This window comes from Elephas maximus, chromosome 1 (assembly GCF_024166365.1).
Source record: "Elephas maximus indicus isolate mEleMax1 chromosome 1, mEleMax1 primary haplotype, whole genome shotgun sequence".
Lineage (NCBI taxonomy): Eukaryota > Metazoa > Chordata > Mammalia > Proboscidea > Elephantidae > Elephas > Elephas maximus.
Window position 1 is genome coordinate 188,589,445 of NC_064819.1, and position 24,888 is coordinate 188,614,332.

General features: G+C 37.5%; 1 protein-coding gene across 3 annotated transcripts in view; it reads right to left on the reverse strand.

Annotated features, from left to right (window-relative positions):
- TBC1D32 (TBC1 domain family member 32) overlaps window positions 1-24,888 on the reverse strand; it is a 268,104-nt gene that overhangs the window by 170,179 nt on the left and 73,037 nt on the right. For all 3 annotated transcript variants that reach the window (XM_049900015.1, XM_049900007.1, XM_049900000.1), the window contains 2 exons: window positions 21,586-21,704; window positions 11,587-11,703 (listed from right to left, as the gene is read on the reverse strand). In XM_049900015.1, coding sequence (XP_049755972.1) covers window positions 11,587-11,703; window positions 21,586-21,704 — 236 coding nt within the window. The remainder of the gene's footprint in view (window positions 1-11,586; window positions 11,704-21,585; window positions 21,705-24,888) is intronic.

The window sequence follows — 24,888 nt, forward strand, 5'->3', positions numbered from 1 at the left end:
ATCGGGTTTCTCTTCATCATTTTTGGTAATGTTTTGTATTCTGTTTATATCTTGCATTAGGGCTCCTAGGGTTGTCCCAATTTTTTCTTCCATGATCTTTATCATTTTCGTCTTTATGTTTAGGTCTTTGATCCACTTGGAGTTAGTTTTTGTGCATGGTGTGAGGTATGGGTCCTGTTTCATTTTTTTGCAAATGGATATCCAGTTCTGCCAGCACCATTTGTTAAAAAGGCTATCTTTTCCCCAGTTAATTGACACTGGTCCTTTGTCAAATATCAGCTGCTCATACGTGGATGGATCTATGTCTGGGTTCTCAATTCTGTTCCATTGGTCTATGTGTCTGTTGTTGTACCAATACCAGGCTGTTTTGACTACTGTGGCTGTATAACAGGTTCTGAAGTCAGGTAAGGTGAGGCCTCCCACTTTCTTCTTCTTTTTCAGTAGTGCTTTGCTTATCCGGGGCTTCTTTCCCTTCCATATGAAATTGGTGATTTGTTTCTCTATCCCCTTAAAATATGACATTGGAATTTGGATCGGAAGTGCGTTAAATGTATAGATGGCTTTTGGTAGAATAGACATTTTTACTATGTTAAGTCTTCCTATCCATGAGCAGGGTATGTTTTTCCACTTAAGTATGTCCTTTTGAATTTCTTGTAGTAGAGCTTTGTAGTTTTCTTTGTGTAGATCTTTTACATCCTTGGTAAGATTTATTCCTAAGTATCTTATCTTCTTGGGGGCTACCGTGAATGGTATTGATTTGGTTATTTCCTTTTCGGTGTTCTTTTTGTTGATGTAGAGGAATCCAAGTGATTTTTGTATGTTTATTTTATAACCTGAGACTCTGCCAAACTCTTCTATTAGTTTCAGTAGTTTTCTGGAGGATTCCTTAGGGTTTTCTGTGTATATAATCATGTCATCTGCAAATAGTGATAACTTTACTTCTTCCTTGCCAATCCGGATACCTTTTATTTCTTTGTCTAGCCTAATTGCCCTGGCTAAGACTTCCAACACGATGTTGAATAAGAGCGGTGATAAAGGGCATCCTTGTCTGGTTCCCGTTCTCAAGGGAAATGCTTTCAGGTTCTCTCCATTTAGAGTGATATTGGCTGTTGGCTTTGCATAGATGCCCTTTATTATGTTGAGGAATTTTCCTTCAATTCCTATTTTGGTAAGAGTTTTTATCATGAATGGGTGTTGGACTTTGTCAAATGCCTTTTCTGCATCAATTGATAAGATCATGTGGTTTTTGTCTTTTGTTTTATTTATGTGATGGATTACATTAATGGTTTTTCTGATATTAAACCAGCCTTGCATACCTGGTATAAATCCCACTTGATCAGGGTGAATTATTTTTTTGATGTGTTGTTGGATTCTATTGGCTAGAATTTTGTTGAGGATTTTTGCATCTATGTTCATGAGGGATATAGGTCTATAATTTTCTTTTTTTGTAATGTCTTTACCTGGTTTTGGTATCAGGGAGATGGTGGCTTCATAGAATGAGTTGGGTAGTATTCCGTCATTTTCTATGCTTTGGAATACCTTTAGTAGTAGTGGTGTTAACTCTTCTCTGAAAGTTTCGTAGAACTCTGGAGTGAAGCTGTCCAGACCAGGGCTTTTTTTTGTTGGGAGTTTTTTGATTACCGTTTCAATCTCTTTTTTTGTTATGGGTCTATTTAGTTGTTCTAATTCTGAATGTGTTAGTTTAGGTAGGTAGTGTTTTTCCAGGAATTCATCCATTTCTTCTAGGTTTTCAAATTTGTTAGAGTACAATTTTTCATAATAATCTGAAATGATTCTTTTAATTTCATTTGGTTCTGTTGTGATGTGGTCCTTCTCATTTCTTATTCGGGTTATTTGTTTCCTTTCCTGTATTTCTTTAGTCAGTCTAGCCAATGGTTTATCGATTTTGTTAATTTTTTCAAAGAACCAGCTTTTGGCTTTGTTAATTCTTTCAATTGTTTTTCTGTTCTCTAATTCATTTAGTTCAGCTCTAATTTTTATTATTTGTTTTCTTCTGGTGCCTGATGGATTCTTTTGTTGCTCACTTTCTATTTGTTCAAGTTGTAGGGACAGTTCTCTGCTTTTGGCTCTTTCTTCTTTTTGTATGTGTGCATTTATTGATATAAATTGGCCTCTGAGCACTGCTTTTGCTGTGTCCCAGAGGTTTTGATAGGAAGTATTTTCATTCTCGTTGCTTTCTATGAATTTCCTTATTCCCTCCTTGATGTCTTCTCTAACCCAGTCTTTTTTCAGGAGGGTGTTGTTCATTTTCCAAGTATTTGATTTCTTTTCCCTAGTTTTTCTGTTATTGATCTCTAGTTTTATTGCCTTGTGGTCTGAGAAGATGCTTTGTAATATTTCGATGTTTTGGACTCTGCAAAGGTTTGTTTTATGACCTAATATGTGGTCTATTCTAGAGAATGTTCCATGTGCGCTAGAAAAAAAAGTATACTTTGCAGCAGTTGGGTGGAGAGTTCTGTATAAGTCAATGAGGTCAAGTTGGTTGATTGTTGTAATTAGATCTTCCGTGTCTCTGTTGAGCTTCTTACTGGATGTCCTGTCCTTCTCCGAAAGTGGTGTGTTGAAGTCTCCTACTATAATTGTGGAGGTATCTATCTCGCTTTTCAATTCTGTTAAAATTTGATTTATGTATCTTGCAGCCCTGTCATTGGGTGCATAAATATTTAATATGGTTATGTCTTCCTGATCAATTGTCCCTTTTATCATTATATAGTGTCCTTCTTTATCCTTTGTGGTGGATTTAAGTCTAAAGTCTATTTTGTCAGAAATTAATATTGCTACTCCTCTTCTTTTTTGCTTATTGTTTGCTTGATATACTTTTTTCCATCCTTTGAGTTTTAGTTTGTTTGTGTCTCTAAGTCTAAGGTGTGTCTCTTGTAGGCAGCATATAGACGGATCGTGTTTCTTTATCCAGTCCGTGACTCTCTGTCTCTTTATTGGTGCATTTAGTCTATTTACATTCAGGGTAATTATAGATAAATAAGTTTTTAGTACTGTCATTTTGATGCCTTTTTATGTGTGTTGTTGACAATTTCATTTTTCCACATACTTTTTTGTGCTGAGGCGTTTTTCTTAGTAAATTGTGAGATCCTCATTTTCATAGTGCTTGACTTTATATTAGTTGAGTCGTTACGTTTTTCTTGGTTTTTATCTTGAGTTATAGAGTTGTTATACCTTTTTGTGGTTACCTTATTATTTACCCCTATTTTTCTAAGTAAAAACCTAACTTGTATTGTTCTATATTGCCTTGTATCACTCTCCATATGGCAGTTCAATGCCTCCTGTATTTAGTCCCTCTTTTTGATTATTGTGATCTTTTACCTATTGACTTCCATGATTCCCTGTTATGTGTGTTTTTTTTTTTTTAATTAATCTTAATTTGTTTGTTTTTTGTGATTTCCCTATTTGAGTTGATATCAGGACGTTCTGTTTTGTGACCTTGTGTTGTGCTGATATCTGATATTATTGGTTCTCTGACCAAACAATATCCTTTAGTATTTCTTGTAGCTTTAGTTTGGTTTTTGCAAATTCTCTAAACTTGTGTTTGTCTGTAAATATCTTAATTTCGCCTTCATATTTCAGAGAGAGTTTTGCTGGATATATGATCCTTGGCTGGCAGTTTTTCTCCTTCAGTGTTCTGTATATATCGTCCCATTCCCTTCTTGCCTGCATGGTTTCTGCTGAGTAGTCAGAACATATTCTTATTGATTCTCCCTTGAAGGAAACCTTTCTTTTCTCCCTGGCTGCTTTTAAAATTTTCTGTTTATCTTTGGTTTTGGTGAGTTTGATGATAATATGTCTTGGTGTTTTTCTTTTTGGATCAATCTTAAATGGGGTTCGATGAGCATCTTGGATAGATATCCTTTTGTCTTTCATGATGTCAGGGAAGTTTTCTGTCAGGAGTTCTTCAACTATTTTCTCTGTGTTTTCTGTCCCCCCTCCCTGTTCTGGGACTCCAATCACCCACAGGTTATCCTTCTTGATAGAGTCCCACATAATTCTTAGGGTTTCTTCATTTTTTTTAATTCTTTTATCTGATTTTTTTTCAGCTATGTTGGTGTCGATTCCCTGGTCCTCCAGATGTCCCAGTCTGCATTCTAATTGCTCGAGTCTGCTCCTCTGACTTCCTAGTGCGTTGTCTAATTCTGTTATTTTATTGTTAATCTTTTGGATTTCTACATGTTGTCTCTCTATGGATTCTTGCAACTTATTAATTTTTCCACTATGTTCTTGAATAATCTTTTTGAGTTCTTCAACTGTTTTATCAGTGTGTTCCTTGGCTTTTTCTGCAGTTATCCTAATTTCATTTGTGATATCATTAAGCATTCTGTAAATTAGTTTTTTATATTCTGTATTTGATAATTCCAAGATTGTATCTTCATTTGGGAAAGATTTTGATTCTTTTGTTTGGGGGGTTGGAGAAGCTGTCATGGTCTACTTCTTTAAGTGGTTTGATATGGATTGTTGTCTCCGAGCCATCACTGGGCAACTAGTTTTTCCAGAAAATCCGCTTAAAAAAAAATGCAGTCAGATCCCTATCAGAGTTCTCTCTCTGGCTCAGGCTATTCAGATGTTAATGAAGCCGCCTGGGGAGGGTGGGGGAGGGAACAGAGAGATAGGAGAGTAGCACCTCAGAATATAGCCAGAGTTGCTTGTCTTGCTTGGAATGACTATTATATCTGCGATTCCCGCAGGGCGCGTCGCCTATGTGTGCTGGCTATGTGGAGATTGCCCCCGGGGGGTCTGGCCCGCTGGAGTCACGGTCAGATCCTCCGCTTCCAGCCCCACGCCCAGCGTCAAGGCTCCCCTCCTGGGACGGTGCACTCTCGACTCCAAAATCAGTCACTGCCTCCCGGGGACTTCTCGTCCCTCCAGCCGCGTGGCCGTGCCGCCCTCGAGAACCAGCTGGGCCTCCTCCCGAAGTTAGTTCAGATGGGTGGAGCAGGTCCCCGTGCTTGTGCCGTGACCGAGTGTCCCGGCTGGGACGCTGTTCTCCCCGCTCCAATACCAGTCGCTGCCTCCCAGGGACTTCTCCTACCGGCTGCGTCCCACGCCGCCTGCGCGACCCAGCTGGTCCCCTTCCCGGGGTTAGTTCAGGGGGGTGGAGCAACTCTCCGTGTTTATGCCGTACCTGCGTCCAGTCCAAATCCCGGCGGGACGGTTCTCTGGCTGGGACGCTGCTCTTCCTGCTCCAAGACCAGTCACTGCCTCCCGGGGACTTCTCCTACCGGCTGCGTCCCACGCCGCCCGCGGAACCGGCTGGTCCCCCTCCCGGGGTTAGTTCAGGGGGGTGGGGCAGCTCTCTGTGCTTGTGCCGTACCTGACTGGTACGCTGGCTCCAGGCTGTGGAAACAATCGCTGCTTCCCCGTATTAGTTTGTTCTCCGTCTCTAAATCTGTGCTTGTTGTTCAGGGTTCGTAGATTGTTATGTATGTGATCGATTCACTTGTTTTTCCGTGTCTTTGTCGTAAGAGGGATCCGAGGTAGCGTCTGCCTAGTCCGCCATCTTGGCTCCGCCCCTATTATTCTCTTTTAACGGAAGAGAAAACTGATATCTAACTTGCCCAAGGTCACACAGCTAATAAGAGGCAAAACAAGAAATCTAATCTAGGCGTCTACGTTCAGAATATAAACTCTTAACCACTACATGATGTTTGCTTCTCAATGAAGCCAAGATGGGAAGCAAAAATAGGAAAAGAGAGAAAGAAAGACAGAGACAGAGACAGAGAGACAGATTTGGGAACTCCTGTTTCACAGTCCTGTTTCCGGTTGTCCTTGCTAATCCTACAAGTTGGTTACACAGGTCAATACATTTTCTTTGTGGCCTAAACCAATTCAAACTGAGTTTTTCAAATAACACAAAAGGATCTTCCTTAGTTTCCTAGAGCTTCCATAACAAAATACCACAAAGTGGGTGGCTTTAAAGAAGAGAAATTTATTTAAATTATGGAAATCCATAATTCTGGAGCATTTAGCTGCTAACCAAAAGGTGTGCAGTTCAAATCTACCAGTTACTCCTTGGAAACCCTATGGGGCAGTTCTACCCTGTCCTATAGGGTCATTATAAGTTGGAATTGACTTGACAGCAAAGGGTTTGATTTGGTCTAGGAGTCTGAATTCAGAGTGGTGACACGGTCAACTTTTTGTCCTCTAGGGGAATATCTTTCCTTGTTTCTTCAAGCTTTTGGTAGACCCAAGTGTCTCTTAGCTTTCCTTGGCTTGCAGATATATCTTCATGTGGCATCTTGCCCGTGTGTATGTCTCTGTGTCTGTTCTCTGCTTTTATAAGATACCATTCAGAAGGGATTAAGACCCACTCTACTCCAGTATGACCTCATGTAAATCTAACTGATAACACTGTCAAAGAAAGACCCTATTGTCATGGTCTCGTGGGACAATCCAGTCAATTGGCATAATATAGGTCTTAAAGTTTATGTCGACAGCAGTGGGTCTTTTTTTAAAGTTTATGTTCTACCTTCTAGTATGATGACTGGTGGCTGGGGTCTTAAAAGCTTATGAGCAGCCATCAGAGATACAACTATTGGTCTCTATTTGTCTAGAACAAAATACAAAGAAGGAAACCCAAGAATCAGAGAAGGAACTAGACTACAGGGCTACATTTTATATGAGAAAGTAAGAAAACAAGGTATTGCTAATGTTTACATGTCAAAAAGACTCAGTAGCCAAGAAGGAATTTTGATCATAAAAAACAATAATGACTGTATTGGATTGAAAGACATACATGTAAAAACCCAAAGTTCATAATGATAATAATTAAAAAAATTTCCCTACTGAATATTATTAACACATCAATTCATTATTTTGAAATTTATAAATAAATGAAAAGAGTCAAGCATATATTTTGCCTTTTCTATGTGAACTGTTATTTCAGAGATACCCAAGGCTAAAAACTATTAAACCAACTAATCAATATTAACATCACTAGAAGAGGAAAAAACAGGTATTACATGCTTCCTGACGTGACTGATGTAACAGGAAATACACAACTCTTGCAAAAATAATTAAACCTTAACCTAATCAAGCTTCAAGATCTAACTACTAGTTCACATGTATCACAGAGAATAGAACAGTTTAAAAATTCCACAAGGAAGTTATCAAATCCAGAATGTGGAACACTACACAGGACAAATTACACAGTTTGTTCAATAAATCAATGGCATGGAAACAGAAAAGGAAGGAGAACAGATTTAGAATAAAAGAGTTAAAAGACATAATTACCAAATGCAACGTATGGACCTTGTTTCCATTCTGATTTGACCAAATATATGTGTATGAAAGTGTGTGTGTGTGTGTGTGTGTGTGTGTGTATGTATTTGAGACAATGTATTAGATAATACTAGATAATATTAAAGGATCATAGCTAATATTTCGGGTGTGATAGAACCACCATGGTTTACATGGTGGTAATGCAAATGAAACCAAAATTTAAAAAAAAGTCCTTATCAATTAGAGATGCATACCAAGTTATTTACAGACAAACTGACATAATGTCTGATACATGCTTTATAATTCTCCAGGGGGGAAAGGGTGGAGATAACAGAAAGGAAACTGAAAATAGTGAGAGAAAAGATGGAAGAAGACAATTGAAATGTTGTTTAAAGGTAAAGCTTGGTTATGGGTACATGGGAATTCATTTTATTTTTTATTGCAATTTTGAAAATATCCATAACATAAAGCAAAGCAAGCCCACACACATGCCTGTGCACGCACACAGGCACAAACATACACATACACACATACAAACGGTGGTTCTTCAATATAACTTCCTACGGTTCATGTCATGGGACTACCACTAAGTAAAAAAGAAATTTAGGTTACTGAATTAAATCTACTTGGATAAAGCCTAAAAAAGACCCAACTCATTAAGATTAAACTCATTAAAAATCCACCCTATAAGAAATAATAAAACAGTGACTTGATTTCAACAACAGTTGAACATTTACCTAGAACTTACCATGCGTATAGTAGCAAAAAAAGAAAAAAAAAAGACCTGATAAATTTTAAGAACAAAAGACAAATAAGATACCGTTCCTCTCCTCACAGAGTTATAAAACAATGTGACAACAGATGTTTTACGCATGCAGAAGGTGCTGTGAGAATACATTCAAAGAAACACCTGAACTAGAAAGGTAGCTGAAGAGAAAGGGCAGAGAAGACTTTACAGAAAAAATAAAACCCAGTTTAAGTCCTGAAGCATGAAGAGGAGCTATCCAACTAAAAAGCAAGATTATGTACCTTTCAGACTCCAGAGAAAGAAGGCAGCTTGTCCAAAGGCTTTTAAGGTTAGAGAATGGATGATAAGATGAGAAAAAAGACAGAGTTTTAAAAAGTAATGAGAAACTGTATGCCATGCAAAAAGGACTATGAACTAAGCCTAAAAAAAAAAAAAAGGCAAAGGGAAATTAGCAAAGATTTTAACACCAAAATGACTGCATCTGGTTTTCATTTTTAAAGGGCCACTCTCACTTAGTATGAGGAATAAATTATAGGCTGAGACTGGAAGAAAAAGAACTGTTAGGATCTCACTTGAGTAATACAGATAAGAAATAAGAGTCTAAGTTAGGGTGGTCCTAAAAGGAATGGAAAAAGTGAGTAAGATCAAGGTATTACAGTGGTAAAATCTGTAAGATGGTAATTTGTCACATATATAGGATAAAGTAGTGAGAGCAGTCAACAATGACTTCTAAGTTTGTGGTTCATTCAACTGCACTGATGATGATGTCATATAATGAGATAGGAAAATAGGAACTGGAATTGATTAAGGAAAGAGAAAACATCATGTTCAGTTGCAGATATGGTAAGACTAAGATGCCTAGGAATTTTCTAGATGCACAATACCTGGCAGGTATCTGGGTATAGCTCTGGCAGTCAAGTCAGTGATACGGGGTAGAGAATGGTCAACATACAGCTGAAGCCACAGAATTGGAAGAGATCAGTCTGAAGGACATAGGACAGAGGAAGAGAAGTCCAAAAAAGAGGCTAAGTAGGACAGACCAGACAACTGGAAGAGAACCGGAAGTAAATAGTGCATGGTCACAGAAGAAAAAAGTTACAATAAGGAGGAATAGATCAACCATGTCAATTATAAGGTAGAAAATTAACTTAAAGAAGGGAGTTTCCATTGGATTACGGAATTACATATTCACTGATGACTTTTGGCAGAAAATTTTCAATGACGTAGTTGGGCAAGAAGCCACATTACAGTGACTCTCAGAGTTGGTAGAAGAAAAAGAATCAGAGCCTTGAAGTATATTCTTTCAGGAAGAGTTGCTATAAAAAGCAAGCAAGCTATACTATGGTAGCTAAAAGAAGACATACGTCAGGGAAATTTTTTTTGTTTTTGTTTTTAAATAGGAGAGTTTACGTTTAAATGATAAGAAGCAGTGATTCTTCTATATGGTTAAAAGACACTGAGGTGGGGCAACAAAGCTTATTACAGTTTAGTGTCTTAAGACTAAACAAAAGACAAATCCTTCCTTATATGGAAAGATATGTTTGAATATGCACTGCAGATATCCACGAAAATACAAGGAATACCCAAGATATTGTTCTAGATTAAATAATATTACTTATTTGTACCTGTTTCGTATAATTCACTTCAATAAAGGCAATATTAGGAATAATTATTTTCAATGACCACTTGCTGGGCACCTACTATGTGCTAGGTGCTAAGGATAAATAAGATATACTTGCATTCAGATACTCACAGTCCAGTTGAGATAGATACATAAATGGCTAATCATAAAACCACTTAAGAAGTGCCAAAATACAAGTAAGCATAAGGTGTAATTGGAACACTTCAAGGAAAAAAAGATAAGAGAATTTAAGTCAAAAATTTCACTTCATATAAATTAAGAAAAATTTCTCAAAGTAGAGAAAGTTAAAAAAAATAGAATGTTTACCACTATGCCACCAGGGTTTCCTGTTTAGCATTACAAAAAAAAAAAAAAAATAGCCTGTTGCCATTGAGTTAATTCCAACTCACAGACCCCACAGGACAGAGTAGAACTGCCCCACAGGGTTTCCAAGGAGTGCCTGGTGGATTCAAACTGCGAATCTTTTGATTAGCAGCCGCAGCTCTTAACCACTACGCCACCAGGCTTTCCTGTTTAGGGTTGGCCAGGGTTAAAAGAAAATATCCAAAGTCACAGAAGATTCACAGACACATCCAAACTCTCTGAGGGTCCAAATTACTGGGCCTGAGGGCTGGGAACCATGGTCTCAGGGGACATCTAGCTCAATTGGCATAACATAGTTTATAATGAAAATGTTCTACATCCTACTTTGGTGAGTAGCCCCTAGGGTCTTAAAAGCTTGTGAGTGGCCATCTAAGATACTCCACTGGTCCCACCCCATCTGGAGGAAGGGCGAATGAAGAAAACCAAAGACACAAGGGAAAGATTAGTACAAAGGACTAATGGACCACAACTACCACAACACCTAGCAGGCCGAGTCCGGCACAACTAGATGGTACCCGGCTACCACCACCAATTGCTCTGACAGGGACCACAATAGAGGGTCCCACCTAGAGAAAAATGTAGAATAAAATTCTAACTCACAAAAAAAGACCAGACTTACTGGTCTGACAGAGACTGGAGAAATCCCGAGAGTACGGCCCCCAGACATCCTTTTAACTCAGTACTGAAGTGACTCCTGAGATTCACCCTTCAACCAAAAATTAGACAGGCCCATAAAATAAACAATAACACAAATAGCTCAACTATGTATATGAGACTAAATGAGCACACCACCCCAGGGGCAAGGACAAAAAGGCAGGAGGGGACAGGAAAGCTGGACAAGTGGAAATAGAGAACCCAAAATTAAGAAGGGAGAGTGCTGATATCCAAAGGGTAAACCTGTATTTAAAATATATATGTAAAATAAATAACACACAGGACAAAGTGATCAGAAAATAAAAAGTAATGATCAATAACAGAATTTCAGTACTAAAACAAGTAATTCTTTACTAATCCTTATATGCATATACCAGTATGCACAAGTTTATGTGTGTTTAATTCATACTCACGTAAAGATGAAAAATTAAATATCCCTGAATGATTAAAACAGGTTACCTATCTGGAAGTATTAGTATGAAATGAGCCTCAAATTAAATAAATATGTACATACTGCCCTCATGGGCAATAACATGTAGTTCATTAAAATGAATGCAGGAAGCGTAATGGACTCCTTGAATACAATTTATTCCTAATTATCCTAGTCTATGAAGAAGCAGCATTGGTGTGTCTAATAACATAATGAGTCACCCAAAAATCACTCATACACGTACTTCTACTTATGCCAAGCCTCCTTCCTGGCAAAGGAGAGTTATCTTTATATTCAGATAGGTATAGGGACTGTTAGGTGTCCCTGGATCAAAGATTCCATTCACAGATAATTTACAAAGTTGATAATCCATAAGTGAACAATCAAATCAACCTTTAAATGCCATTAAATAGTCTTTTTTTCTTTGTCAAATTACTTTTTTACAACAATCTCAGATAGTAGTATTTATAAAAGAAAGATTAAAAGAAAATGACGACTTACAGTAAGACATGTCGGGACTTCACGAAGAGAATATTCTGCTTTATTAGGAAGTTCTTGATTGCCTACCAGCTCATAAACAGCAGGATAGGATAACAAGTTCACCAGTACTAGAAAAGACTAGGGGAAAAGAAAGAAAACATTTAAGTGGTTCATTTTTTCAACAACACCCACAGAAGAGGAATGAAGTTTTATAGCTATATGATACAAAGATTATTTTTAAATAAACCTAATTAATCCACATAAATGAAATACATACACATATGACAAGCACAAAATACTTAACATGCACAATAATCTATTTGTCAATAATATGTTATGTAACAACTCTTACAGAACATACATGAGTTAGAAAATGCTTTAAAATGCACCACAAGGTTGGTTCTGAGAAAAAAAATGAACTGATCCATCTTCCTCATTCTTTGCACTGTACTATGTGATGTACAAGAAAACAATACTTAGGGGCTCTGAGAAAAGATGATGAATCCTCTATCTTCTTGCTCTTAGGCCACAAAGCTATCTTTTAACTGCATTCACTGGAAATCCGACTAACCTAGATTTTAAAAAGCCATGGGCTTTTCTAATCAAAACGAGATCATTTTCTGGTGCAATCTTACCAAGTTAATCTTTCTATGGAATTGTTAAGCTCCCTACTCTCATTTCACCTTATTAAAAGCAACTAGTATATTTTTATATATTTTTAGTATATTTCATCTTATTAAAAGCAACTAGTATATTTTTAGCATATTTTTCTGAAGCACATTGCATTCTTTCGCTGCCCTGCTCAAAAGCAGTGGTTGCCCATCACTAAGCATCGTATCTAAACTCCTTAGGATGACTTTCAAGGCACTTTGCTAATTGAAACCTTTCTTCGCTTCACAGTCTCAAAAGCCTCATTTTCCCATTATGTCCCAGCATGAAGTCGCCACTTCAGTCAATCAAATCTGCCTGTGGTCTCCTTCAACTGACTGCCACATGTACAGAATTTTCTTATCCTACTAACATGCACTTCCTGTCCTTCCATTTTTTTCATTATTCCACTTTCTCAGCTTTCAAAAAGTATGCCAAAACATCTTTTCTGAAGGATTTCCAGTTAACTTCATCCTCCTCTGGAAATCCAATATTCTCTCAATACTTGCAAGTTTAGTTTATATCATATTAAATTGTACTTATTTGTAACTATTAAGTTTTCTGTTTGTTTTTTTTGTCCCCTAAATTTCCACTAGAATCAGAAAATTTGAGAATCAGAAAAACTGAGAATTTCCACTAGAACCATGATATTGAGTATATTAAAAAGATCATCTTATTCAATCTCTCTCAATGGAAGAGAAAATCTGAGGTCCAGAGGGGTGAAATGACTTGTCCAAAGAAACATATTCAGAAAGTTGGTAGAAGAATTAAGACCAACATCTAAATTTTCTTATTTCCAGGCTATGGGTGCTCATTCTGATCATGATATAATCTTCACACACTATTTAACAGTGTCAGCCTTGCTCCACAGTTTATGCAGAGCTAAACAATTAAATTCGAGGACATGGAAGAGTCCATTTTAAACCCACCCATTTGTTATGCCAAATGCAACATTCTTCAACAAATAAGAGTGGTTGTACAGTGAATTAGTAAAGCCAAAATAGTCACAATGTTCATGAAGACGGCATAGGGCTAGGCAACAGGAGTCAGAGCTGACTTGATGGCAGTTAACAAGAATAGATAGTATTTTTTTTTTTTTTTTTATGTTTAACACACAGTAGTTATTTAACAAATGCTGTTGCAGGGTAAAAAATGAACTCATGCTATTTTTTTTTTAAGCTTCTATTTTTTTCCATAATAAAATACTTTATAAAATGAGGAGGGAATTTCTAATTCTAATAAGAAAATGATCCATATATTCACTATTTAAAGCTGTGTCGATCTGAATAGTAATAAAAACATGATAAAATAGAATAAATAAATGTAATAATCTAGTTACCTCTTACTTGGTGCCTACTTATAGACAGCACTATGCTAGGAGTATGCACTACAGGCAAGAAAGCAAAAAAAATTGAATCAGGAGCCAAGATGGCAAAATAGACGTTTCTGACGACCCCTCTTTGCAACAAAGTCCCAAAAAAACAAGTGAAACAACTATATTTGTGACAAGCAGGGAGCCCTGAGCTTCAAAGGCAAGCTTAGAAAATGAACTGAGGGGCAAGGGGAGGAAGAGACCATTCAGTAGCGGAGAGGAGTTACCAGACCTGAATCAAGGGGAGCCCTCAGGCACCATTCCCGGAGCAGGGGAGGTGGTGGGCTGGTACTAGCATTCAGCCGCAGTTTCCTCAGGGAGAAACAGCCAGCCACACAGCCTACTCACACCTCCGGAACTTGAGGAGAACGGCGCTTTCGGCAAAAGCTAAGTACTTGTGTATATTTTATTGCACCCCCACACCCTCAAGCCGGCTTCAGCGGCTAATTCCATTGGCCTGAGAAAGGCACTGTTGAGCACCTACAGCCATCCACCCAGCCTTGGGGAAGGAAAAACTTTGCAATTGTGGGAAAAGATAATTTGCTAGCTCCACTAACCAGGTGAGCTCAGGACAGAAGTGGCTCCTGTCCATGCATGAACCGTCCGTAGACTTTCAGCACCTTTTCCTTCTGCATGGACCTGTCTGGGCCTATTTCGGGAGAATAGGCCCTTGTTGGCAGACTCCAACCATTTCAGCTCTGTGGTGGAGAGGCGGGTGTTTGATCTTTGACATTGCGTATTAAACAAGGTCCTCACCTACCCACATCAGGGACCTAGGGACTGGTAAAACCACTCGGGTCACCCAGCCACTCACAACACGGGTCTAAAGATAACAGCTACCTCCCAGTCCTTACAACCAAAAACTTTGGGTGCCCATGGTCTGTCTGCAGAACCCACCCACCTGCAGGGTCTAGGGAACAGGGACACGCTTTCCTCAGAGACACTCGGGTTGGTTCTCAGCATCCTGCCTTGTTCAGAGCTTGACCCCCCCCTCCCCGCTGCAATCAGATACCAGTATATACACCAATCACCCCTGCCCCTCTAAGACTGTAGGACAGAGCCTGTACCACACACTTGATGATCACCTACCTGGAAATTTGAGCTGAATTCATACAAGAAAACCGAATGGACTCCTAGACTGATATATCTGATAACAGCTCTAGCCAGCTGGTGACAGGACGTGAGAGCTCCAGAGGCAAAAATAATCAGCCTAGCTCACTCAAGCAACCCATAGGGATATACCAAAGCAAGAAGCTATGGCCCAGTAAGCAAGCATAAACTAATACAATAACTTATAGATGGCTCAGAGACAACAGTCAATATCAAGTCACATAAAGAAACAGACCATGAACACCTCAACAGGCTCTCAAAACAAAGAATCCAGGGATCTTCTAGATGAAAGTGCATTCCTGGAATTACCAGATGCAGAATACAAAAGTTTAATATACAGAACCATTCAAGACATCAGGAAGGAAATAAGGCAATACACAGAACAAGCCAAGGAACACATAGATAGAACAATTTGAGAAATTAGAAAGATTATACAGGAACATAATGAAAAGTTTAATAAGCTGGAAAAACCCATAGACAGACAGGAATCAGATATTCGGAAGATTAACAATAAAATTACAGAATTAGGCAACTTGATAGAAAGTCAGAGGATCAGAATTGAGCAAGTAGAAGCTAGAATTTCAGAACTCGAAGATAAATCACTTGGCACTAACATATTTGAAGAAATATCAGATAAAATAATTTTAAAAAATGAAGAAACCTTAAGAATCATGTGGGACTCTATCAAGAGAAATAGCCTATGAGTGATTGGAGTACCAGAACAGGGAGGGATAACATAAAATACAGAGAGAATTGTTGAAGATTTGTTGCAGAAAACTTTCCTGATATCATGAAAGATGAGAAGATATTTATCCGAGATGCTCATCGAACTCCATATAACGTAGATTTAAAAAAAAGTCACCAAGACATATTATAATCAAACTCACCAAAACCAAAGATAAAGAGAGAATTATAAGAGCAGCGAGGGATAAATGAAAAGTCACCTACAAAGGAGAGCCAGTAAGAATAAACTCAGACTACTCAGCAGAAACCATGCAGGAAAGAAGGCAATGGGATGACATATTTAATAAATTTTAGGAAAAAAATTGCCTGTCAAGAATCATATATTCAGCAAAAGTGTCTCTTAAATATGAAGGTGAAATTAAGACATTTCCAGATAAACACAAGTTGAGGGAATTTGCAAAAACCAAACCAAAACTACAAGAAATATTAAAGGGAGTTCTTTGGTTAGAAAATCAACAATACCAGGTATCAACCCAAGACTAGAACACTGGGCATAGCAACCAGAAGTCAACCCAGACAGGGAAAGCCAAAAAAACAAAGTAAGAGTATAAAAAAAGAAAAAAAGCCCAAAACAGGGTAACAGCGATGTTATTATATAAAAGAAGACAGCATTAAAACAATAGAGAGGTACTAAGAAATGTAATCATACCCCTTCCATATGGAGAGGAAGATACAGCGATACAAAGAAAAAAAGTTAGGTTTAAATTTAGAAAAATAAGGGTAAATAATAAGGTAACCACAAAGGAGACAGACTATCCTACTCATCAAAATAAAATACAAGACAAAATACTCAGCAGAAACAAAATCAACAACAAATATGAGGAAAGGGCAATATATAATCTACTCAACACATAAAATTAAGTGGGAAAAGAAACTGTCAACAACACACAAAAAAAGACATCAAAATAATAGCACTAAATTCATACCTATCCATAAATACCCTGAATGTAAATGGACTAAATGCACCAATAAAGACACAGAGAATGCAAAATGGATTAAAAAACAAGATCCGTCTATATGGTGCCTACAAGAGACACACCTTAGATTTAGAGGATGGAAAAAAATTTATCAAGCAAACAACAATCAAAAAGGAGCAAGAGTGGCAATATTAATTTCTGACAAAATAGACTTTAAAGTTAAATCCATCAGAAAGGATAAGGAAGGACACTAAATAATGATTAAAGGGACAATACACCAAGAAGATTTAACCATATTAAATATTTATGCACCCAATGACAGGGCTGCAAGATACATAAAACAAACTCTATCAGCATTGAAAAGTGAGATACACAGCTCCACAATAACAGTAGGAGACTTCAACACACCACTTTCGGTGAAGGACAGGACATCCAGAAAGAAGCTCAATGAAGACATGGAAGATCTAAATGCCACAATCAACCAACTTGACCTTGTAGACATATACAGAACACTCCACCCAACAGCAACCAACTATACTTTCTTTCCTAGTGCACATGGAACATTCTCTAGAATAGACCACATATTAGGTCATAAACCAAGCCTCAGCAGAATCCAAAACACTGAAAAATTATAAATTCTCTGACCATAAGGCCATAAAACTGGAAATCAATAACAGAAAAAGCAGGGAAAAGAAATCAAACACTTGGAAACTGAAAAATACCCTGTTCAAAAAAAGACTGGATTATAAAAGACATTAAGGATGGAATAAAGAAATTCATAAAATCCAATGAGATTGAAAACACTTCCTATCAGAACCTTTGGGACACAGCAAAAGCGGTGCTCAGAGGCCAATTTATATCAATAAATGCACACATCCAAAAAGAAGAATGGGCCAAAATCAAAGAATTATCCCTACAACTTGAACAAATAGAAAGAGAGCAACAAAAGGAACCCACAGGCACCAGAAGAAAACAAATAATAAAAATTAGAGCTGAACTAAATGAAATAGAAAATGAAAAACAATTGAAAGAATTAACAAGACCAAAGGCTGGTTTTCTGAAAAAAATCAACTAAATTGATAAAACCACTGGCCAAACTGACAAAAGAAAAACAGGAGAGGAAGCAGATAATCTGAATAAGAAATGAAATGGGTGATATTACAACAGACCCAACTGAAATTAAAAGAATCATATCAGATTACTATGAAAAATTGTACTCAAACAAATTTAAAAACCTAGAAGAAATGGATGAATTCCTAGAAACACACTACCTACCTAAACTAACACAAACAGAGGTAGAACTAAATAGACCCATAACAAAAGAAGAGATTGAAAAGGTAATCAAAAAACTCCAAACAAAAGAAAGCCCTGGTCCTGACGGAGCCACTGCAGAGGTCTACCAAACTTTCAGATAAGAGTCAACACCACTACTACTGAAGATATTTCACAGCATAGAAAAGGAAGGAATACTACCAAACTCATTCTATGTAGCCAACATATCCCTGATACCAAAAGCAGGTAAAGACACTACAAGAAAAGAAAATTATACGCCAATATCCCTCATGGGTATCCCTCATGAATGTAGATGCAAAAATCCTCAACAAAATCCTAGCCCATAGAATTCAATAACTTATCAAAAAAATAATTCACCATGACCAAGTGGGATTCATACCAGGTATGCAGGGATGATTCAACATTAGAAAAACAATTAATGTAATCCACCGCATAAATAAAAGGCAAGGATCACATGATTTTATCAATTGATGCAGAAAACGCATTTGACAAATTTTAACACCCATTCATGATAAAAACTCTCGGAAAAATAGGAATGGAAGGAAAATTCCTCGACATAATAAAAGGCATTTATACAAAGCCAACAGCCAACATCACCCTAAAATAGAGAGAGCCTGAAAGCTTTCCCATTGAGATCAGGAACCAGACACGGATGCCCTTTATCACCGCTCATTGTCAACATTGTGCTCAGAGTCCTAGCCAGAGCAATTAGGCTAGATAAAGAAATAAAGGGCATCCAGACTGGCAAGGAAGAAGTAAATGTATCTCTATTTGCAGATGACATGATCTTCTACACAGAAAACCCTAAGGAATCCTCCAGAAAAATACTGAAACTAATAGAAGGGTTCAGCAGTGTATCGGGATACAAGATAAACATACAAAAATCAGTTGGATTCCTCTACACAAACAAAAAGAACATCAAAGAGGAAATCACCAAATCAATACCATTTACAATAGCCCCCAAGAAGATAAAATACTTAGGAATATATCTTACCGGAGATGTAAAAGACTTATACAAAGAAAAGTACAGTACACTTCTGCAAGAAACCAAGAGGCTTACATAAGTGGAAAAACATACCTTGCTCGTGGATAGGAAGACTTAACATTATAAAAATGTCTATTCTACCAAACGTGATCTATACATTTAATGCAATTCTGATCCAAATCCCAACGACATTCTTTAATGAGATGGAGAAACAAATCACCAACTTCATATGGAAGGGAAAAAGGCCCCGGATACATAAGGCATTACTGAAAAAGAAGAACAAAGTGGGAGGCCTTACTTTACCTGATTTTAGAACCTATTATACTGCCACAGCAGTAAAAACAGCCTGGTACTGGTACAACAACAGATACACAGACCAATGGAACAGAATTGAGAATCCAGACATAAATCCATCCACATATGAGCAGTTGATATTTGACAAAGGCCCCAAAATAGTTAACAAATGGTGCTGGCATAACTGGATATCCATCTGCAAAAAAATGACACAAGACCTATACCTCACTCCATGCATAAAAACAAGCTCAAAATGGATCAAAGAACTAAATATAAAATCTAAAACAATAAAGATCATGGAAGAAAGAAGAGGGACAACGTTAGGAGCCCTAATACATGGCATAAACAGTATACAAAACACTATTAAGAATGCAGAAGAAAAACTAGATAACTGGAGCTCCTAAAAATCAAACACCTATTCCTCATCCAAAGACTTCACCAAAAGAGTACAAAGACTACCTACAGACTGGGAAAAGTTTTTAGCTATGACATTTCTGATCAGTGCCTGACCTCTAAAATCTACATGATACTGCAAAAACTCAACTGCAAAAACACAAATAACCCAATTAAAAAATGGGCAAAAGATATGAACAGACACTTCACTAAAGAAGACATTCAGGTAGCTAACAGATACATGAGGAAATGTTCACGATCATTAGGCATTAGAGAACTGCAGATCAAAACTACAGTGAGATTTCATCTTGCTCCAACAAGGCTGGCATTAATCCAAAAAACACAAAATAATACATGTTGCAGAGGCTGTGAAGAGATTGGTACACTTCTACACTGCTGGTGGGAATGTCAAATGGTACAACCACTTTCGAAATCAATTTGGCGCTTCCTTAAAAAGCTAGAAATAGAACTACCATACGATCCAGCAATCCGACTCCTCGGAATATATCCTAGAGAAATAAGAGCCTTTACACGAACAGATATATGCACACCCATGTTCACTGCAGCACTGTTTACAGTAGCAAAAAGATGGAAACAACCAAGGTGGCCATCGATGGATGAATGGATAAATAAATTATGGTATATTCACACAATGGAATACTACGCATTGATAAAGAACAGTGACGAATCTGTGAAACATTTCATAACATGGAGGAACCTGGAAGGCATTATGCTAAGTGAAATTAGTTAGTTGCAAAAGGACAAATATTGTATAAGACCACTATTATAAGAACTTGAGAAATAGTTTAAACTGAGAAGAAAACATTCTTTTGTGGTTATGAGAGGGGGGAGGGAGGGAGGGTGGGAGAGGAGTATTCACTAACTGGATAGTAGATAAGAACTACCTTAGGTGAAGGGAAAGACAACACACAACACAGGAGAGGTCAGCACAACTGGACTAAACCAAAAGCAAAGAAGTTTCCTGAATAAACTGAATGCTTCGAAGGCCAGTGTAGCAGGGGCAGGGGTCTGGGGACCATGGTTTCGGGGGACACCTAACTCAACTGGCATAATAAAATCTATTAAGAAAACATTCTGCATCCCACTTTGGAGAGTGGCATCTGGGGTCTTAAATGCTAGCAAGCGGCCATCTAAGATGGATCAGTTGGTCTCAACCCACCTGGATCAAAGGAGAATGAAGAACACCAAGGACACAAGGTAATTGCGAGCCCGAAAGACAGAAAGGGCCACATGAACTAGAGACTACATCATCCTGAGACCAGAAGAACTAGATGGTGCCCAGCTACAACCAATGACTGCCCTGACAGAGAACACAACAGAGAACCCCTGAGGGAGCAGGAGAGCAGTGGGATGCAGACTCTAAATTCTCATCAAAAGACCAGACTTAATGGTCTGACTGAGACTAGAAGGACCCCGGTGGTCATGGCCCCCAGACCTTCTGTTGGCTCAGGACAGGAACCACTCCCAAAGCCAACTCTTCAGACATGGATTGGACTGGACAGTGAGTTGGAGAGGGATGCTGGTGAGGAGTGAGCTTCTTGGATCAGGTGGACACTTGAGACTATGTTGGCATCTCCTGCCTGGAGGGTAGATGAGAGGGTAGAGGGAGTTAGAAGCTGGCAAAATGGACACAAAAAGGGAGAGTGGAGGGAGACAGCGTGCTGTCTCATTAGGGGGGAGAGTAGAGACTGACTTGATTTGTAAACTTTCACTTAAAGCTCAATAAAAAGTATAAAAAAAAAAAGTCATTGAATTATAAAAGAATATTATATGAGTGCTTCAGAACTTTTTTTACCATGTTACTCTAAATGACAGTATCTTTCCTCTGCTTACTCCTGTCAAATAATCCTGACAATATTCTATTACATTCAATCCTTTGGGCAAAAAGCTACTTTCTTTGTTTGCATGATTTTTTTTTTTTTTTTTTTGATTGGTTGGTTTTGGTTTTGGGTTGTTTTGTAATATGCCTGGTAGGTTATTACTTTTTATTAAGGGTGAAAAAATATAATTAAAATAACATGAAAGAAAAACACCCTTGTAAAACATCATTCCCAGAGAACACTAGTATTCCTATTATTCACTAAATTTATTTGGCAAAGGAAAAAAATAATTTGTAAATGCAAAGAAAGAGGGGAAAATGGAAAGCCTACTATTTGTAACTGAACATAAAATGTGGATGAAATCATTTCTGAGATACATACTTAAATTCTACATATTATTGGACAAATCAAATCACTTCTTACCTTTTGACAGCTTCGGTCAATAGGATCCACTGGAGTAGATCTAGGATGGGTTACCCTGACATCATCTCTTCCACATTCCAGATTGGCCCATAATTCAGTTATAAGTGCACTAATAAACCCTAAAAAAAAATTATTTTATTATTTTATGTCATATTTATAGTATTAATATTTCCTTGGATTATGGACTAAAGATACGAATATCCCTCTGGCAAGACTGGTCCATACTGATATGAGACATATCCTTGTTTCTTATATAAAAAATAACCTTCTACTCTTGATAGAAATTATATGTGCCATTATTAATATACCTTATGATATCTCACTACTATAAAACTGTGCAATGACTAAATTCTGAAAGACAATTTCCCTGGAGAATTGTTGAATTATGAGTGTCAGCTTTTATTCAGCAAAAAACTCTGAACATGTTTTTTCTGAAAATTGATAAGGTTACATTTTGCTCTGCAAAGGAGCCAACAGTGAAAGGCAGCCTAAAAAGGTATACATTTGTATGTGTGTGGCAGTGGTGAGGGGAAAAGGGATCAGAAGGCAGGATAGGTATCTTTTTGTACCCTTACTCCAATATAATTTTTATTTTTTCATAATTCCATATACTTTCAACAATTCTCAGTTCACCCATTTGTGCCTCAATACAGTCTAAATACTCATAAGTCAGATACTACATATCTAAATGCAAATTAAATTAAATTTGATTATTATTAAATTCCTCTAAGAATCAAATCATAAGGATAAGCAAAAAAAGTAACATCTGTAAAAGAAAACTGTAAAATCATAATAAGTTCAGAATAACAATATTAGAGCAGAAAAGTGCTTACAGCATAATAAAAAAAAATATGGGCTCTGGGCTCAAGAATTTCAAATTTCTAATCCACTAAATTATGAATTGTATGTCCTTATGCAAGTCCTTTGACTTCTTTTAGACTCAGTTTTCCTATTTGAAAATGAAAACAATAATGTTAAAATCCAGGACTGCTATGAAGTAAAAATGGGATGATAAATGTAAAATTCCTAATATAGCACCTAGATACTGGAAGAACTCAAGCAGTATCGTGAAGAACAGGAATTCCAGAAAACTTAATTGTGATCATGAGGAACCTGTATACAGACCAAGTCATTCAAACAGAACAAGGGGATACTTCATGGTTAAAAGTCAAGGAAGGTGTGGGTCAGGGTTGTAATCTTTCACCATATTTATTCAATCTGTATGCTGAGCAAATAATCTGAGAAGATGGACTATATGAAGAAGAACAAGGCACCAGGATTAGAGGAAGACTCATTAACAACCTGCATGTGCAGATGACACAACTTTGCTTGCTGAAAGTGAAGAGGACTTGAAGCACTTACAGATGAAGATCAAAGACCACGGCCCTCAGTATGAGTTACATTCAACATAAAGAAAACAAAATCCTCACAACTGGACCAATAACCAGCATCATGATAAATGGAGAAAAGGCTGAAGTTGTCGAGGATTCCCTTTTACTTGAATCCACAACGAACACTCATGGAAACAGCAGTCAAGAAATCAAATGACACATTGCATTGGACAAATTTTCTGCAAAACACCTTTTTAAAGTGTTAAAAAGCAAAAATGTCACCTTGAAGACTAAGGTGCATCTGACCTAAGCCATGGTGTTTACAATCGCTTCATATGCATGCGAAAGCAGGATAAGGAAGACCAAAGAAGAATTGACACCTTTGAATTATGGTGTTGGCAGAGAATATTAAATCTACCATGGACTTCCAAAAGAATGAACAAATCTGTTTCAGAAGAGGTACATCCAGAACACTCCTTAGAAGCAAGGATGGTGAGACTTTGTCTCACGTATTTGGGCATGTTATCAGGATGGATCAGTCTTTGGAGAAGAACATCGTGCTTGGTAAAGTAGAGGGTCAGAGAAAAAGAGGAAGACTCCAATAAGATGGACTGACATAGTGCCTGCAACAATGGGCTCAAGCATAACAACAATTGTGAAGATGGCGCTGGACAGGGCAATGTTTTGTTCTGTTGTACACAGGGTCGTTATGAACTGGCTCAACAGCGCCCAACAAAAACATGTCGTTGTCATTGGGTCCTATCGAGTCAGTTCTGACTCGTAGCAACCCTATAGGACAGAGCAGAGTTCCCCATATTGTTTCCTAGGCTGTAATCTTTGCAGGAGCAGATTGCCAGGTCTTTATCCTGCAGAGCTACTGGTGTGTTCAAACTGTCAACCTTTCAGTTACCAGCTGAGCACTTAACCACTGTACCGTCAGAGCTCCTCCTTTGTCCTATAAAAAACTGCATTGACGCCTCTCATGAAAAGTTTGATACTATGAGGTTCAAAGACTTAATGATTTGACCAAGGGTATGAGCTGAGATTAACTCTAGACTCCAAACAACTCCATTAATGTACTCCTGAATGTTACACTAGATTGGATTTTAAGTAGAAAAGAAAAAAGACACAGTTCATCTGCCAAGAAATATGTTTCATAATTCAAGTAGCCCAAATTAGTTCAGTCAAAAAATAAATTTAAAAAACACTATAGGAAAATATTTTCATTTAAGGTGAGAATGAACAGTGATCACTGATGTTATAATTCATCAACTCTAAGCCTTGAAAAATATAGCTATAACATCTCTTTTAGAGATTACATCTTGTCTGTGGTTAAGGATTTATGTAATCTTCAAATACGAACTATTAAATTCCTAATGTTTTAAAGTTCTTGAAAATCTAGGTGATAGTGGATAATGCATACCAACTGCAAACTGCAAAGATAAGTGGTAAAGGTTAGTTGTGAATAAGATGCTTTCAAGAAGGAAGGAGAACAAGGAAAAAGGAAATGGTACGCATCAGTGATAACAATTATGAATGCAAATTTTGCACATATGTTACTGATAAGCTGAACATTAGGCAATACTATAAAATGTACCAAGAGAGACGAGGATATATTTTTTATTTGCAAGATAAGCCCTAAAAGCATCAAGTATCTCTCATTGGTGCATTATGTGTCACTGTTTTAAGGAGGAAAGAGAACAAGGTTGGGTGTGTGTGTGTGTGTGTGTGTGTGTGTGTGTGTACATGTCATGGGGTGGCGGGGAGTCTGAGAGGGATTTCATGGAATAAAAAAGATAAAAAATAAACCCCTAACTGTCTTCTACCTAAGGCCTAACTTGAAAAGAACTTTAGAGTATACATCCTGACACTTGAACATGCCTGTTAAATTTTCAGTTGGCTTCCTCAATTTATTTAATTACGATTCTGATAGATAAGTGGTAACTTTGATAGAGGGTTTAAAAAATTTTTT